Genomic DNA, 16,119 nt, shown 5'->3' with positions numbered 1-16,119 from the left:
GTGTTAGGTTAAATGTTCTGGTCACTGTTTTAAAGTGCCCGACATATTGGTATTAACCAACATTAAACGGTTTAAAGTTGCAGTTTAATACCTTTTTCAACACATTGTAGGTTATTCAAAAGACAACAACATATCCTATCTTAAGTTAAGCTGTGACAAGACTCAGAAGTGGCAAGAAAAAATTCCTCTGTGATTTGAATGGAACAACCCCCCCCCCTCTCCCCCCTCCAATACTGAGACAATAAACGAGTACTTCAACGTGTTGCCATCAACTTTCCCAATAACCAACATAACACATACTGTGTAATGTCCTCATTGAAGGCTAAGTCATACATCAAAGCAAACAGACCATTATCAAAACTATACATGGCACAAGTATCATATACGTTACTTATGACAGTTACATGTAATATCCATTTAACAAGAGTTAATCTCATAAGGCCTCATTTTTAAAAAGGCAATTGCATCTGTGCCTCTAAATCACACCCGAATTTGCAAAAAAAAAAAGTTAAAAGAAAAAAACCCCCCAACAAAATACGTTGGAGTAGTTTGTTTTCATAAACACAATATTACATGCCTCATATAAAAAACCAAAAAACAACCCAAATCAAAGAACCCCCTACAACAACAACAACCAAGATTGATGGCATTAATATGCAGAACGTGATAATCTCCAATGTTACAATGGAACTGAACATGACTTCATCACATCGCCACAAAAATGGTTAACACGAATGATATCTCAACGAATCACTCATTGTATCCTGCAGTTTGCAAGCAGAATAGAATTAATTTTGATTTGAGATATCACAGAAAAAGATCACAAATTTCTAAATGATGTGTGTATACCAAATGGGGATAAACCGAACTAGCTCAGGGTATATATTTAGTTTTTCTTGATGAACCTCTTGTTTTAAAATCATAAACCACAATTTGTTGGTGTATTTTTGTAGTATCCACCTCTAGTACGACACCATCAAAAAATTTCCACCCAGACAGCCACAGGATTACCCCTACCCAAAGGAACTACATAAAAAGATGAACAGAATGGATACGTTATTGACCAAATGAAAGAATACTATAGTCATAATGGGTCAGATGAGTTTGAATAACTTTTCTTATCAAACTAGTAAAATTGATCTCTCAGGGAAATAAAAAGCTTCATAATTTCACAAAATCAACAGAAGCAAAGATTATTTTTTTTTGCCACAGGACATATTTGAATGAATTAATCATTTACTGCCGTACTCTGCAAAAACAAGGATTTAAAACTCGTCCTTCAAATATCCATCTATTTAAATGACCCTCATCTTGACAAAAAATCTCAAACCTGGGATTTTGCGAAGTCATTTAAATTGACTGGTATTTGAAGGACGAGTTTTCTGGCCAAATTTTTTAAAACAAGTTTCTCCAGGGCACGGCAGTGAACAGGTTATTGACTGTGATGAGTCGTGATGTAAAATGAAATTTGGAGGAGGCACAAAAAGCTGATTTGATAACCTTATTATTGAGCATTCATTGATAAAACAAATTTTAAAAAAAGAAAACAGAAAGAAAGCAATTATTAAAATAAACATACAGTAAACATCACAAAGCCCAATTTTTAAAATGTTTAAATAAAATCATTGTAAAAATGACCAATATCTAAAATTCCAATATATTACAAATGGGATGATTTGTATAATTCTCAAAAACACTCGTCAAAACACTGTAGCAAACATTAAATGGTTGGACAAATTAGAGTAAGGAAACTATTCCTCATTGGCCACGTGGTATATTTCTCCCATTATTTCCTGTACTTACACTTTAACTATTCCTCTTCATATAGGTTTTGGTCTTACAATACATCTTATTATTTTCACAAAGAGATCTAAAATGAAGCTCTAGTCACATTTTCTCCTAGCAAGTTGTTTTGATAAGTTGTTTTAAAAAGATGATTTGGTAACACATAGATTGGTCTGCAGTTAAAATCAGATAAATGACTGGCAAAATCATGATTTGAGAGGCAGTGAGTCTCAGCTTTTGTTTTAATTTATAATAACAAAACTTACATATAAAATATTATCAAGAACTTACAGCACCTGGTTGAAAGCAAAAGCTTGTAACAAATATCAATGGACGAGTGCCTTTTATAAAACGACGACTGATCCCTTAAAAATATCTTTTATGATTGCATCGAACTGCACAAAATTGCGTATACACTACCATGGCCACAACATATATCAGAAATTTTTTTGAAAATCTTTTTTTTTTTTAATAGAAAGAAAAGTTATCATTGATAAATAAATTAAATGAAGTCTGTTATTCATACATGTTATTGCAAGACGGATTTATGGCAGACTCATTTTACAGATAACAAACAAATATACTCATTAAGGAAACAGAACAAAAAACAAATGCCAATGAATTGATAAATTAAATCCATAAAAAGAATGAGATGACTGAAAAATAAGCAAGAAACAAAATTACAATCCTTGTGAATAAATGTATTACTGTATTTCAAAAAGGAATTAATAATCTAAACAAAATTTTATAATAAATATCTATTGAAAATGAAAATTTACTTTCATGGACACAATCCTCATTCAAATTTTTGATAAAAGAACAATTTACTTCCCCTGTATCGTTGAAAAGGTTCATAGCACCCAAATAAATATTTCTTTACATTAAAAAAAAGAAAAGAAAAGTCACATGACAGGAATATGCATATGCAAATTAAATGCAGCCAAAAGAGCACCAATTTTAGCAACTTGAAATTGAAAGCAGCATTGTCTCTGAAAAAAGTTTGTGACAAAACATCCATCCAAAACATATCTGAAGTAAAAAAAAAAAAAAAGCTAGGCTGGAATTTTGTATTGAAATCAACTACCTTCTACCGGATACCGGTGTGCGTAATAAAAAAGATGTTAAATCAGAACATAATACAAATGTCTTTATTGAACTAACTTACATTTTCATGATCCAGGATTAATTTTATGTCATGACTGAAGCAACTCATCCAATTTATCCGATTTCGAAACTGATGCAGAATGACGTTTGGTCAAAACATTTTCATTACAAGACACTGATGATGATGTGTTATCCTCAACTCCGCCTTCAATCTGTGGAGAACTTGCTGAAGACTTATTAATATCTTTGTCATTTTCGTTGCATTGTTTTTCAATATGTCTGTCATGCTTCTTTTGTAAAACCCTCTTCCTCCTCAAGTTGACGACCATTACAGTGATGTTGTCCAATGAGCCTCGGTAATAAGCCTGCAAGGCCAGACTCTTAGCTCCGAAATGTGGTTCGTCAAGACGACCCCTATGAAAAAAAGACAACGAAATGAAACTTAAGTTAAGTATAATGACTTACCAGATGTTGGGGGACACCCCAAGTTAGCAGAGCAATTTTCAGGTCAATGAAAAATAGAATATAAAAGAGGAAAACTGAAATAACAATAATTTCAACAAAATGAAATTAGGATACTTGGTTACAGAATCACCAACCTGATAAAATTCACAGCCTCCTCATTGGTGAAAACATCCCACAGGCCATCCGAGGCTAGAATGATAAAGTGAGGGTCCATTTTAGACAGGTCTACGGTGAAGAAGTCTGGCTCCACAGTGACAAACTTTCTCTGCTTAAGTGGATAGTCTCCAAAGGCCCGTGATGTGGCCAGCACACCAGCCACACGCCACACACCGTTGAAGGTGACAAACCCACCAGCTTCTGTGATGCGTTTCTGTTCTTTGGGCTGTTGAATATTATACAAGACATGCTAAAAATATCTCTATGGTATAATGGTAGCATGTCTGACCAGTAATCAGGATGTCTGAGGTTCAATCCCCAGTTGAGGCAGGCGATTTTTAGGATCATTTTTTTTCTTGTATTTTCTACCTGCTTTGTCTGGCACTGTTTCGTACACATCTTTATCTCACACCAGTGCCAGCCCCTCAATTTGTCACAAGGCTTGTTATTAGAGATTCTTAAAGATTACACCATACTAGAAGTCAATCAATAATCTATCACAAAGACAAATGATATTAAATGTGAAAACTATAATCTTAAAAAATCATATTTTTCAAAATTTGTAATGCCAAGTACAAATTTCAGATATTCAATACTCTTCATCTAGGACAAGATCAAAAAGTACTTAAATGTATTTGAGATAAATTATTGTAGTAAATTCTCACGCCAAAGCAATTTGCAATATGTCTTTATATTTTATGGAAAAAAAAATCAAAATGAAAAAACAACTCTATATTAATTCAAAATACATAATTTCCACCTTTATTTTTATGACATCACTATAACATATTTTGGAATAGATGTAGTATAGTTCAATTTGGCCTCATATGTACATTTATCAGTAATATAACACAATTGGAATCATTTCTCCCCTAAAATTTTGATTTAAAAATCAGAATATAGATTTTTAAAGATTCAATTTAGCAATATTTGGCCCTCTAAAATCTGAATATACCGAGTAAACTGTGCAAGTGGCAGGCCTGTAAATTGCATGCAATTTATATAGAAATAATAGTGCGGCTATGTTGTCTAGTGGTATGACACTCGCTTTCGGATCGGAAGGGCCCGGGTTCGAACCTTGCTCGGCACATAGTTGAGTCGCTATATAAAAGCTCAATTGTTAAAATCTTTAAAAAATGATCCTAATCTAGAGCTGATTGATAGTAACGCAACTGATTTATGACTAATTTGAGTTCAATTCTGTGAGATTATGTTTTCCAATCAACCCAGCTGTTTATAGTCTTAACTAAAAATGGAAGGAAATATTTTGTGATAGACTATCATTGCATCCAGGTAATGGAAAATTTCGCATTGCAAATGTTAGATCAAATTCTGGTAATATGAGTCCGACTGCTTTATACTGTTATTTTTGTTTTTTATATATCTCTGATAAAAATCATAAAAAACTTCAAATTAACCTTTTTTAAAGATTTCAAACAATTATTTTTAATATGTACGAACTAGCTAAAGAGAAAATATTATACTAGAAAACATTTATGCATTATCTCTTGATTTGAATGACAACAGCCATTAATTGCAGCATACAATTCTAACCAATGAATAATCACGAACAGAGATTGAGACCAAACTGATCACTCATAAAAAAAGAAAACAAAACAAAAAGAAAAAACAGGAAAAGTATTAGATAGATAAACATTAACTTGTGAAATCAAATACACCACAAACAGTTATGATATCAATTCTTCATGCACTGCCATCTCATCTTAAAAGCCATCTTTACTCAGGCAACAGAAGTACAACTATAATAAAAGAAAGCAGTTTTTATTTATTATTTTGTATATTTATTTATTTATGTATTTTTTAATTAATTTAGTAAGTGTACTTTTTATTATCATTATTATTATTTTTTTTTTTTTTAATGTATTTATTTATTTTTTAAAGGTCAATATCCCTGTGCCTATGTTTATTTTATGTATAAGATCAAGATTAAACTAAACTGGCAAAGTGACGACAAACATTGGATGTCTCTCATTCCTGAGGTTAAAAAAATAAAAAGAGAAAAAAAAAAAGAAAAAAAAAGAAAGAAATCATTTTTCAAGACACATACATCAGAGGGTTTGTGGTCAATAGACATGGGAACAGCCCTCCCATCCCCTGTGCACATAACAGCTCTGGAGTCTCCCACATTGGCCACTGTCAGCATGTCTTGTATCTGACAGGCTAGGACACAGGTGGAGCCTGAAATATTTTGAGTGAAATTCAAAAAAAGAAGTCTGAAAGAAAAAAAAATATATAGCAAAACAACAATAGCCCCCCCCCCCCCCCCCCCCCCCCCCCCCCCCCCCTTAAGAAAATAAATATATATATATAGGCATCAGGGAAGTGGTATAAAACTTAAGAGTCTATCATGCATCTTTACTCTCACAACTGATGGGGGTCAAAATGAGGGCCTACAAACTCAGTGATAGTTCACTGAACCATCCATTTGGCTACAGCACTTTTCTCTGTAATACGAATATAGAAACCATCCAGTATGTGCTCCAGGAAAGTGAATAAAAATTCAGAGAGTGTGCGGATCAAGAACTTACAATCAATTATAATGAGAGATGAAAAGAGTAGAGATTTGTTCAGAAGACAATAGACACTTTAACTTTCTAATTGGTGAGAATCGAACCTGGGACTTGACTGGCACAGCATCCTTCACATTAACAAACAAAAATTATAACAAAAACAAACATAAAAACAAAACAAAACATGACATCAAGTTAAAGTAATAAGTGTGACAACATTATATGTAATAATGCAATTTTTATTTGTTGAATTAGAATTTACTGCTCGAAAAAGTGATTACCTATGAAATGATGATAATATTTTCCAGGAATACGATTAAAAAAAACAAAAAAAACTACAATAAAGACTTTCTCATATTAAACCTATTTCATTTGTAATTGTAAGATGTCCATACAGTTAATTATCGAATGTACAAAAATGAATTTAATAGCTTCAAAACCCTTCTTCAGCCAAAAACAAAATCAGTTTAAAAATTAATACATCACAATAAATTTAGTTAAATAGGAGAATATGACAGCAAAATGTAAAAAAATTTTAATTTTTCATTCCAAAGATAAAGCAAGAAATATGAAATGATGGGTAAACTGTGGTGCATAAACAAATAGACGAGTTGAGTAAAAAGCAGGAATCAAACAACCTGGATTTAATGTGACATGTTAACATTTTGACTGTTTCTGTTATAAGCTGAAGAATGATTTTGAGACGAATTGTTCTGTGCTTAGTGTTTCAGATTTTATTTTAAAGCCATTATAGTATATTCATTTCTGTATACTTCTTACAACCCAAACTTCTAGCAGCTTAGTATATATGCACATTTAATCATTTGCGTGTTGCTCTGATGTTTTACAAATTCAGAGCTGCCAACCTACCACAAAAAATGCGGAATTGTATGCATTTTCAGCAATTGTACGCTTGTACGCATCTCCCCCAATATTGTACCCATTTTCAGTGTACAGAGTCACTTCAGTTTTCTTTAGTTGTAATAGCCCGGATACTTTTATCACTGTTATCTTAAGCTTGCTGGATCGTTCAAATTTGTACTCGATACCAATTCATTGCTCTATTATTCTATAGTGAACTCGCTACTATTGTTTTAGTCCGATATCATGAAATCGAATATCCAGCGTTTCAAGTTTTTACTTTTGAGCTTGTGCGGTGTGACTTTATGTAAGTATACCTTCCTCTTACTTTCACAATGGTTAGTTTCCATCCATTTCAGGATTGTACCCATTTTTATGAAACCTCCCCCATTTTGAGGTCCCATTGTACACATTCTCATCAGATGGGGTTGGCAGATCTGCAAATTGACAACAATCTACCTGACCCCAATTTTAGCTGTGCTGCATTATAATATTTACCTACCAGACAAATCCATTCGATCTCTAGCAATACATATAAGTTGGGCATCAATGGTCCGCATCAGGCTTGTCAAGACCTATATTAAATAGAAAAAAAATCTCAACTTAAAAGTAGAAAAAAAAACAACTTAATTACGTGGCCACAGAAGTGTGAGTTTAACAAATGTGCCGTATTCAACAATATTAACAGTTAATTCGAACAGTCTTCACTACATACCCAAGAGGAACTGAAACTGTCTTTGATTATCAAACCAGACTCTGAAGTCATGAACAAGCCAATTTTCATTTCTGTAATGCAGCTGATTCCCGGATTATTCTAGTTTTCCCTTGTAATAGATCTTCTTGTGGATGAATAAAGATGTCTTATTCTACTTTTATTTAGAGTCAATTAACAAAAGTTTTCAGTTTTTGTAACATAAAATTTAAAGGTATAAAGCTGTTTTTCAATGTTTTATATAAAAAAATTTTAAATGGAGTGCAAATTCTGAAATATTTTCAGCACATCCAAAAAATGAACTATATAAGTAAGAGTGTCAATTTTTCTATCAAAAGGGAACACATTTGATATGAGACAAGCCCAAATTAAATGAGAAAGGATATTTGGAGAAAGAAAGAATAATAAGATACCTGTTTCACAGAATCAGTATCTGATTGGAAACTGCCTTGGCTGAATTCTTTACGAATGGAGCGAATCAATTGTTCCTCTACATATTCAGCAGCAAACTGATGAGAAAAAATAGAAGTGAGGTTGTTAACACAGCAAATTAAAAAAAAACAACTAGGGCTTTATAAACTTCAAAGAAAGTCAGCAAGTTCTTCTGTTTTACTGTGTCCATGTATTATAATTTCTAATTACTCTTTCAGCTCATTTTAACACCTGTATTACTATCTTTCTATTTGGTATCGAATGAGGTGTCATCTCACCCTCTACTCATTGAAAGTGTACGTGGATTGGCATATCCTACAAGCGTGATTTATGTAAATTTATGTTCCATGTATAAACCTAAGGCTGTACCTTGTTTTGTAATGAAATCTTGAAGTTGAAGTAGTAATGATAATAATGGGCAATGACAATGCCAAAAGTGGAAGTAAAATTAAATGTTTAAAAAACCTTGTTCACATTGATAAAATCTCCACCGAAGTGGGTAGTTGTCACCAGGGTGGAGTTCTCCATTTATTAGAGAAATTATATTATGGATAGGTGTCTCTCAATACTATTTAATAATAATATGGGCCTAACAATAGACTAAATCTAATGGGCCAATTGTGAGGGAAAAGCAGTGGCTCTATAAATAAGGAGCTTTTCATCTGCTCTATTCGAGATTTACTTACTTATAATAGATTCTAACAACGAAAAAGCAATGTACTTTAACTCTAATAAAATAATTTTTAAAACAAATGATACGTTCAAGGCTGTAGTAACTACCGTGATTGCCAGAACTCGGTATTCTGGCTGTAGGACTCCATGGCTAGGATGGGTCCAGATGGCCGGTGAATCACGGAATTACTGAGTTAAAAATATATATTAAATAGATAAAGTTATAGTTAGTATAAAAATATGGCTTACCCTGAATCTAGTTAGTCGTAATGGTAGATAGGTATGGTCGCAACAGATATGGTATGGTAGATAGTTTAGTGTAGAGCTTGAAGTGTGCAGTAGGTAGTCTGTAGGTAAGTGTAGTGTGTATCTGGGTAAGTGTGAAGTGTGAAGTGTCTGTCGTAGGTAAGTCTGAAGAAGTGTCTAAATCGAGAGGTCCACTTGGCTTTATATGAGCCGGGTCAGCTCGGGACGAGGCAGAGCGGAAGTAGGAATGACCATTGCCAAGGTCACTAGCCTACGATTGTTTACGGCTAGAGATCCCTACACTGCTCCCCCCTCAAAAAGGGCAGGGTGGCTGGATGTGGGGTACTCACCTGCACCTTTCTGGAGCTCTCGGTATTACAGTGAACTAAAGGAGAGGAGCCCTTATCTAGGGCGTAGCAACAAAAAAAGGGGGGTAAAATAAAAATGAAGGCCCTTTCCTAGGGCCGAACAAAACATAAAGAAGGCCCTTACTTAGGGCTGAAATAAAAGGAAAGCCCTTTCCTGGGGCAGGGGCAAAAATAACTCTATTTGCACGGTTGCTCGCCCTAGCATCTAGCTGTCTAAGACAGAGCTGTGGAGGGACAGCTCCATCGAGGGCTTTCTCTCCTTCATTCTTTTATTCTCCTCCCGGAGACGGGTGACCTCAGCCGCCTCGGTCCGGAGGGAGGCCAGCTCCTGCCAGGCCCTCTTAAGCTGATTCCGCAGGCTGCGGAAGTCCCCCCGGCGGCGGCGAGATCTGTCTCGGCGGTCGGCTTGCTCTTGGTCCCCCCTCCTATGCCTGCTGGGAGGCCGATCGCGGCTCTGTCGGGCCGGGGTACTAGTTCTGTGGGCCCGACGGGGCGAGCGGGACCGTCTCCTACGGTCACGGGGCCTCCGTTCCTGGTTAGAGTTAGAGGCGACGGTGGAGGTCCGGGATCTATTCCCAAGTCTCGAGGTGATTGGAGGAGTCCTCGAGCGTCTAGTGGAATTTCTCCAGGGCTGCCTGCGATTCCGAATCGCGTGCTCCGGGTTACGCCCCGGAGGAGAGCGCCTGCCGGCCGCTCTCGGCATCTCTTCTCGGAACCGCAGGAAATCCCGGAAGAGGGTCACATCCCGTGAGAAAGAGGTCATCTGCGGAGATTAAAGAAAAAGATCAGTGAGAACAGGATGGGCAAATGAAAGTGTTCAGTTGCCTCGCTTGGTTCCTCGTCAGGTTGACACACCTGCCGTGGAACCAGTCGAAACACCTGTCACACGCAACCATGAGGTCTCCATCGTCCGGCTTTCCACAAGTACAGTACGTAATTTCCTGGCCAGACTCGATGGCCTCCCTTTCCTTTCGGATCCAGGCTGGGATAGTCCGGTCCCAACATGGCTTAAGGTGGTCATGGTTGACTGTCTTAATCTCCGAGTTCCTGAATTTGACAATGTATGTGGTGGGGTCAGGACCGTGGAGATGATGGCTGGTCCAGTCCATACAGGTTTCAGCTTGCTGGACTTTCCTTTCACATTCGATTTAACCAGGTAATAAACCGCCTGTCCCCTCTTGAAGGAATGGACGTTGGCTTTGATGTCGTAGTCCCTCTTTGTCCTCTTGAGCTCAGTTCGGAGGGTGGTTCTCGCAGTCTCGTGGGCTATCTCTAACCCCTGCTGTAGAGAGTTGACATAATCTTCAGGAGACTGTGGGTTTGTACGTTTCCCTGGTATAACCAATTCCACCGGTGTGCTCAATTCCTTCCTAACATCAATTTGTTAAAGGCGTAGGTATGACAAGGAGGTTTCGTGGGCCTTCGTCTCTTCTGTATAAGGCTCCATCGATCAGGAAGAACAGGTTGCGGTGCACCCAGTAGAACTTTTCTTCCTGGCCGGGCAACATCAAGTCCGACATTTCTGGGTCTGCTCCTAATTTCAACCATAATAGCAGGTGGGTCATGTGATGATCATCCGACTGCAGCTTCCTGACATCCTCCATGTCAATGTCGTCAAGGCCAACTTGTGTCGAGTCGTCTTGTCTTACGACTTGTATTTTGTGTCCACCCTCATTGTAATATTCAACCCATTAACAATTGTGTCAGGGGACCTGAGGGGGACAGCACAGCTCACTCCTGACGTCATCCGGGTAGAGTTGTTCGATCCTCTGATCTGTCGCACTTTGCGTCCACCCTCGTTTATGATATTCGACCCAGTGACAATTGTGTCAGGGGACCCGAGGGGGATAGTGCAGTTCCTTCCTGACGTCATTCGGGCAGTGTCGTCCAATCTTCTGAGCTGTGTCCTACATCCGCCCTCGTTTATAATATCCAACCCAGTGACAATTGTTTCAGGGGACCCGAGGGGGACGACGTTGTCTACTTCTGATTCAAAGGTTCCCCATCTCTCCTGTGTTCGGGTGCAATATGCGCATCCGCCACAAGGCAATAGTGTTGGCAAGTGTCCGTCGTGGGAGGTCGAGATAAGGCATCAGCATTCATGTGCAGTGAACCAGAGCGGTGAACTATCCTCATGTTGTATTGACTGAGTTCTTCGATCCATCGGGCCAGTTGGCCCTCAATCCTCTTGAAGTTCATGAGCCAAGTAAGGCAGCGATGATCCGTTCGTACAGTGAATTCGCTGCCTAAGAGGTAGTGACGGAAGTGATTGGTAAAGCGCACAATTGCAAGTAGCTCCTTCCTGGTAGTGCAATCGCGCCGCTGAAGGGGTGTCGGGGTGAAGCTCCCATATGCAATCACCTTCTCTTCCTCTTCTTGGATCTGAATCAACTCGGCTCCGATGGCGCAATCTGAAGCATCAGTATCGAGGATGAAGTGGCCTGTCGTAGTGGGAATGGCCAAGACCGTGGGAAGTAAGGCGTAGCTTGATCTCCTCAAAGGCTGCCTGCTGCTCATCACCCCAGATGAAAATTTTCTTTCTCAGAAGTCGTGCGAGGGGTTCTAATATTCCGGCAAAATCCTTTACGAAGAAGCGGTGGTAATTAGCTAAGCCCAAAAACTTCTCTATCTCCTTAATGACGTAGGTGCTGGCCGATTCCGTACAGTGGCAATTGATTCCTCTGTCATAGACAAATGGTTTCTTCCTACCAATAAGTTTAGTTTCTTTCCTGAAGAGCTCACATTTCCTGGGTTTGAGCTTCAGCCGGAAGGCACGAAGTCTGGTGAACACTTCCCTCAAGTTGTTGAAGTGGTCCTGGAAGGACTTCCCCAGTACACAGATGTCGTCCAAGTAGGCCAAGACAGAGTTCCAGTGTAAGTCCTTCAAGACGAGGTCCATTACTCTGCTGTAGGTGCTATAGAATTGCAGAGTCCAAATGGCAGCTTGTTGAATTCAAATAGGCCCCTCCTCGTCCTGAATGCAGTCTAGATGGTGGGGCTTCTTTACATTTCTGCACTCTGGTGCTGGGTTCGAATCCCCACTGTCTCCTAGTGCCAAGGCTTCCTTATTTCTTATATCAGCAGTGCTCGTCGGCATCGAAAGGGTCCTTGGGTTCTGGAGCATCAGTGAAGGTATCTTCCATTTTGGGCACCGTGAGTGTAAAATAATAATTATTGGCTTCCTGAGGCTGCAGAGACTTCATAAACTTAACGATGTTCTTGGTACTACAGAAGTCTTTCTTGGTCATCTATACTCTCCTGATAGGGCAGGACGAACTGTCTGGCAGTCTGCCCAGAGACAATAATCCATGGGCTGCTCAAAAGAGCAGTAGTCCATTAGAATTTATTCACCATGATGATATTCACTGGCACGATTATCCTAATCTTCTGAGAATAGACTATGGGAAACAGTGTCAGTAACAAAGAAGCAAATTATAGTGTAACCTCAAGGAACTATTACGCCATGCAAGCAATCAATGCAAGCTAAAAGCACAAAACAAAATCGAGCGGGCTTAAAGCCAAGTAATAAAACTAGCACAAGCATGAAGCCAAAACAATATAATTAGGCCAAGCTCATGCCAAAGCAAGCAAATGTAAAAATATAATATATGAAGCATTTGTATATAATAGAGTAAAGATCACAGAGTAATCTAATGATAACAATCTACACATCTTCACAACAAAGCAATTGCTCCAGGTCGCAGTCATGGCCATGTCGTGCACCAACACTTCACTGACCCATGGTGCGCGACCTGAGCATGAACATCACAATATGTATCATGTGATTCACTGAGAATTAGGTCCTCCAACTCGAACCTTGGTCGCAACAAATAATGCACCAACATCTCTCTGCGCTGGCCACCAAGCTCGAGTGACCATCAAACTCAGTGAATCCAAACTATCATCAGATGGTTGCTTCCGAGTGGTCATCTCCACAGCTGCAGCCATGGCCACTCGAAAGCAAACCTAGGGAACTAACACTATCTATTGGCTGGTCTGTCACTCGAGGCCACAGCATGGTCAGGTCATGCTACAACATCTCGCTGCACCATGCTCTCTGACCTGAGTGACCTCCAACCAATAAAACCACAAGCAATGATCAATAATAAAATGGGGTTGTTTATTGTAGGATAGTCGCTCCCTAGGCCGCAGCCATGGTCGGATCATGCTCCGACATCTCACCGCACCATGCTGCCCGGCCCGAACGACCATCAAACAACAAATCAAAATGAAGAAAATTAATGCACAAGTAATTATGTATGGTCTATTGAAAGATCGGCCACTCCTCAAGGCCGCAGCCATGGTCGGATCATGCTCCAACATCTCACCGCACCATGCTGCCTGGCCCGAGTGACCATCAAACAATAAATCAAAATTTAAATGCTCAAAGAACTATTAAATCAAAATCCATGACAAGCAACATACAAATAATCATGTGTAGTCTATTGAAAGATAGGCCACTCCTCAAGGCCGCAGCCATGGTCGGATCATGCTCCAACATCTCACCGCACCATGCTGCCTGGCCCGAGTAGCCATCAAACAATAAATCAGAATTATACAAATACTAAATAAAAAATTAGGTATGGTCTATTGAAAGATAGGCCACTCCTCAAGGCCGCAGCCATGGTCGGATCATGCTCCAACATCTCACCGCACCATGATGCCTGGCCCGAGTGACCATCAAACAATAAATCAAAATTGTACAAATACTAAATAAAAACAACTAGGTATGGTCTATTGAAAGATAGGCCACTCCTCAAGGCCACAGCCATGGTCAGATCATGCTCCAACATCTCACCGCACCATGCTGCCTGGCCCGAGTGACCATCAAACAATAAATCAAAATTATACAAATACTAAATAAAAAAAATTAGGTATGGTCTATTGAAAGATAGGCCACTCCTCAAGGCCGCAGCCATGGTCGGATCATGCTCCAACATCTCACCGCACCATGCTGCTTGGCCCGAGTGACCATCAAACAATAAATCAAATTTATACAAATACTAAATAAATCAAAATTATACAAATACTAAATAAAAAATAAGGTATGGTCTATTGAAAGATAGGCCACTCCCCAAGGCCGCAGCCATGGTCGGATCATGCTCCAACATCTCACCGCACCATGCTGCCGGGCCCGAGTGATCATCAAACAACAAATCAAGAAAAAAAAAACAGACTTTAAAAAATATAAAAATGAACTTCACAAATCACCAAGGTTTCCTCTCAGAAGAGGAAGGTGTGTGAAAGAAAAAGAATAACTGAAGATATATAATAAAATCAATAGAAAGAGTAACCACAATCACAATGTAGCACTGGACAAGCAAAATCAATTCAAGGACAAAGCAAATCACAAGAATTCACAATAAATTACCAAAGATATAAACTTATCACTAATCACAGTTATAGGCAATAACAAAACAAAAAAAGTAAAAAGAATAAAAAAGAAATCAAATGTAAAAAATTAAAAAAAAAAAAAATCATGAAACATGACACCGTCTACAAGGTCACCAGACAGGTGTGACCTTGGAGTCAAGGACAAGGACGACCTTGACACGATCAAACAAAATTCACGAACTGAAATTACCTACAACTGAAAGAAAAGGGAAGGGGGCGTGGTCATACATATCACAGAATTCATTCAAGATTGAATATAAGAATCATAATAGAAAATTCCTGATGAAAAATAACGAAGTATTCACACGAAATTCGAACTCCCGTTCAACGAAATACGACGGTAGGAATTAATAAAATGGATAATGTAAAAAGTAGAAAAAAGTTTTCGCTCGTGACGCCATTGTAGTAACTACCGTGATTGCCAGAACTCGGTATTCTGGCTGTAGGACTCCATGGCTAGGATGGGTCCAGATGGCCGGTGAATCACGGAATTACTGAGTTAAAAATATATATTAAATAGATAAAGTTATAGTTAGTATAAAAATATGGCTTACCCTGAATCTAGTTAGTCGTAATGGTAGATAGGTATGGTCGCAACAGATATGGTATGGTAGATAGTTTAGTGTAGAGCTTGAAGTGTGCAGTAGGTAGTCTGTAGGTAAGTGTAGTGTGTATCTGGGTAAGTGTGAAGTGTGAAGTGTCTGTCGTAGGTAAGTCTGAAGAAGTGTCTAAATCGAGAGGTCCACTTGGCTTTATATGAGCCGGGTCAGCTCGGGACGAGGCAGAGCGGAAGTAGGAATGACCATTGCCAAGGTCACTAGCCGTACGATTGTTTACGGCTAGAGATCCCTACAAGGCCACAATGCGTAAAAAAAAACCCTTTAAAAATAAACACTGAAACAATTATCACCTCTCCACCATGGCCATCAAAGACGACATAAACAGAGCGATTCTCTTCGTGATCATGGGGGATGCAACTGAATCTGTCTTCCATTGTTCTCCGTCGACCTTGAAGGGAAAATGATGCCATATCGCAAGATTTAGCTTCATGACAATATTTTTTCAGCCCTTCCTTTTCATCTTCAGTCAGATTTTTATACTCTGCTTCAAGTTGTTTACCATTATCATCTCTTCTGTACTTCCAACTACAAAAACAGAGGAAAATTCCTCTGAAGAGTCGGAAGACATTGAAGAGGGTTAGCGAAATAACGAAAATTAGAACTGCTTCTGGACATAGCACCCATTCCGTGACATAACTCACAAAAGCCGCCAAAGCACCAGATACTGCGTAGACCATTTTAAGCCACAAATGGCTTAGAACAAAAGGAAAGGGGAGATTTTTCTTCTCTCAGGTAATGTCTGTTTACACCATTGACGCCATTTTTGTTTTGAT

The 16,119-nt window shown here is 38.6% G+C and overlaps 1 protein-coding gene across 3 annotated transcripts; it reads right to left on the bottom strand.

The window, feature by feature from the left end:
• Nucleotides 1–1,196: 1,196 nt before the first annotated feature.
• Nucleotides 1,197–16,119, bottom strand: LOC144980974 (protein phosphatase 1L-like). Of its 3 annotated transcripts, none has more exons than XM_078929002.1 (6): nt 15,637–16,119; nt 8,028–8,123; nt 7,405–7,477; nt 5,579–5,709; nt 3,489–3,736; nt 1,197–3,303 (listed from the first exon to the last, which is right to left on the bottom strand). In XM_078929002.1, exons 1-6 carry the CDS (start codon nt 16,021–16,023, stop codon nt 2,979–2,981), a joined length of 1,260 nt encoding a protein of 419 aa, XP_078785128.1. In that variant the 5' UTR covers nt 16,024–16,119; the 3' UTR covers nt 1,197–2,978. The 3 variants fall into 3 exon arrangements, with proteins under 3 accessions (XP_078785128.1, XP_078785129.1, XP_078785130.1); XM_078929003.1 differs by having other exon boundaries at nt 2,244–3,303; nt 15,988–16,116; XM_078929004.1 differs by lacking the exon at nt 15,637–16,119 and adding an exon at nt 8,968–9,132 and having other exon boundaries at nt 2,244–3,303.

This window comes from Berghia stephanieae, chromosome 10 (genome assembly GCF_034508935.2).
Source record: "Berghia stephanieae isolate SIO BIC M18660-M18661 chromosome 10, UCSD_Bste_1.3, whole genome shotgun sequence".
Classification (NCBI taxonomy): Eukaryota; Metazoa; Mollusca; class Gastropoda; order Nudibranchia; family Aeolidiidae; genus Berghia; species Berghia stephanieae.
This window is presented reverse-complemented; position numbering and strand designations above follow the sequence as displayed.

Excerpts from the sequence above, each read along its gene's own strand:
- LOC144980974 (XM_078929002.1), bottom strand. The coding sequence starts at position 16,023 with ATGGTCTACGCAGTATCTGGTGCTTTGGCGGCTTTTGTGAGTTATGTC. Across the intron at positions 7,478-8,027 it reads ATACTGATTCTGTGAAACAG|GTCTTGACAAGCCTGATGCG; the intron begins GTATCTTATTAT and ends TATTTAATATAG. Across the intron at positions 5,710-7,404 it reads AGATCGAATGGATTTGTCTG|GCTCCACCTGTGTCCTAGCC; the intron begins GTAGGTAAATAT and ends AAAATATTTCAG.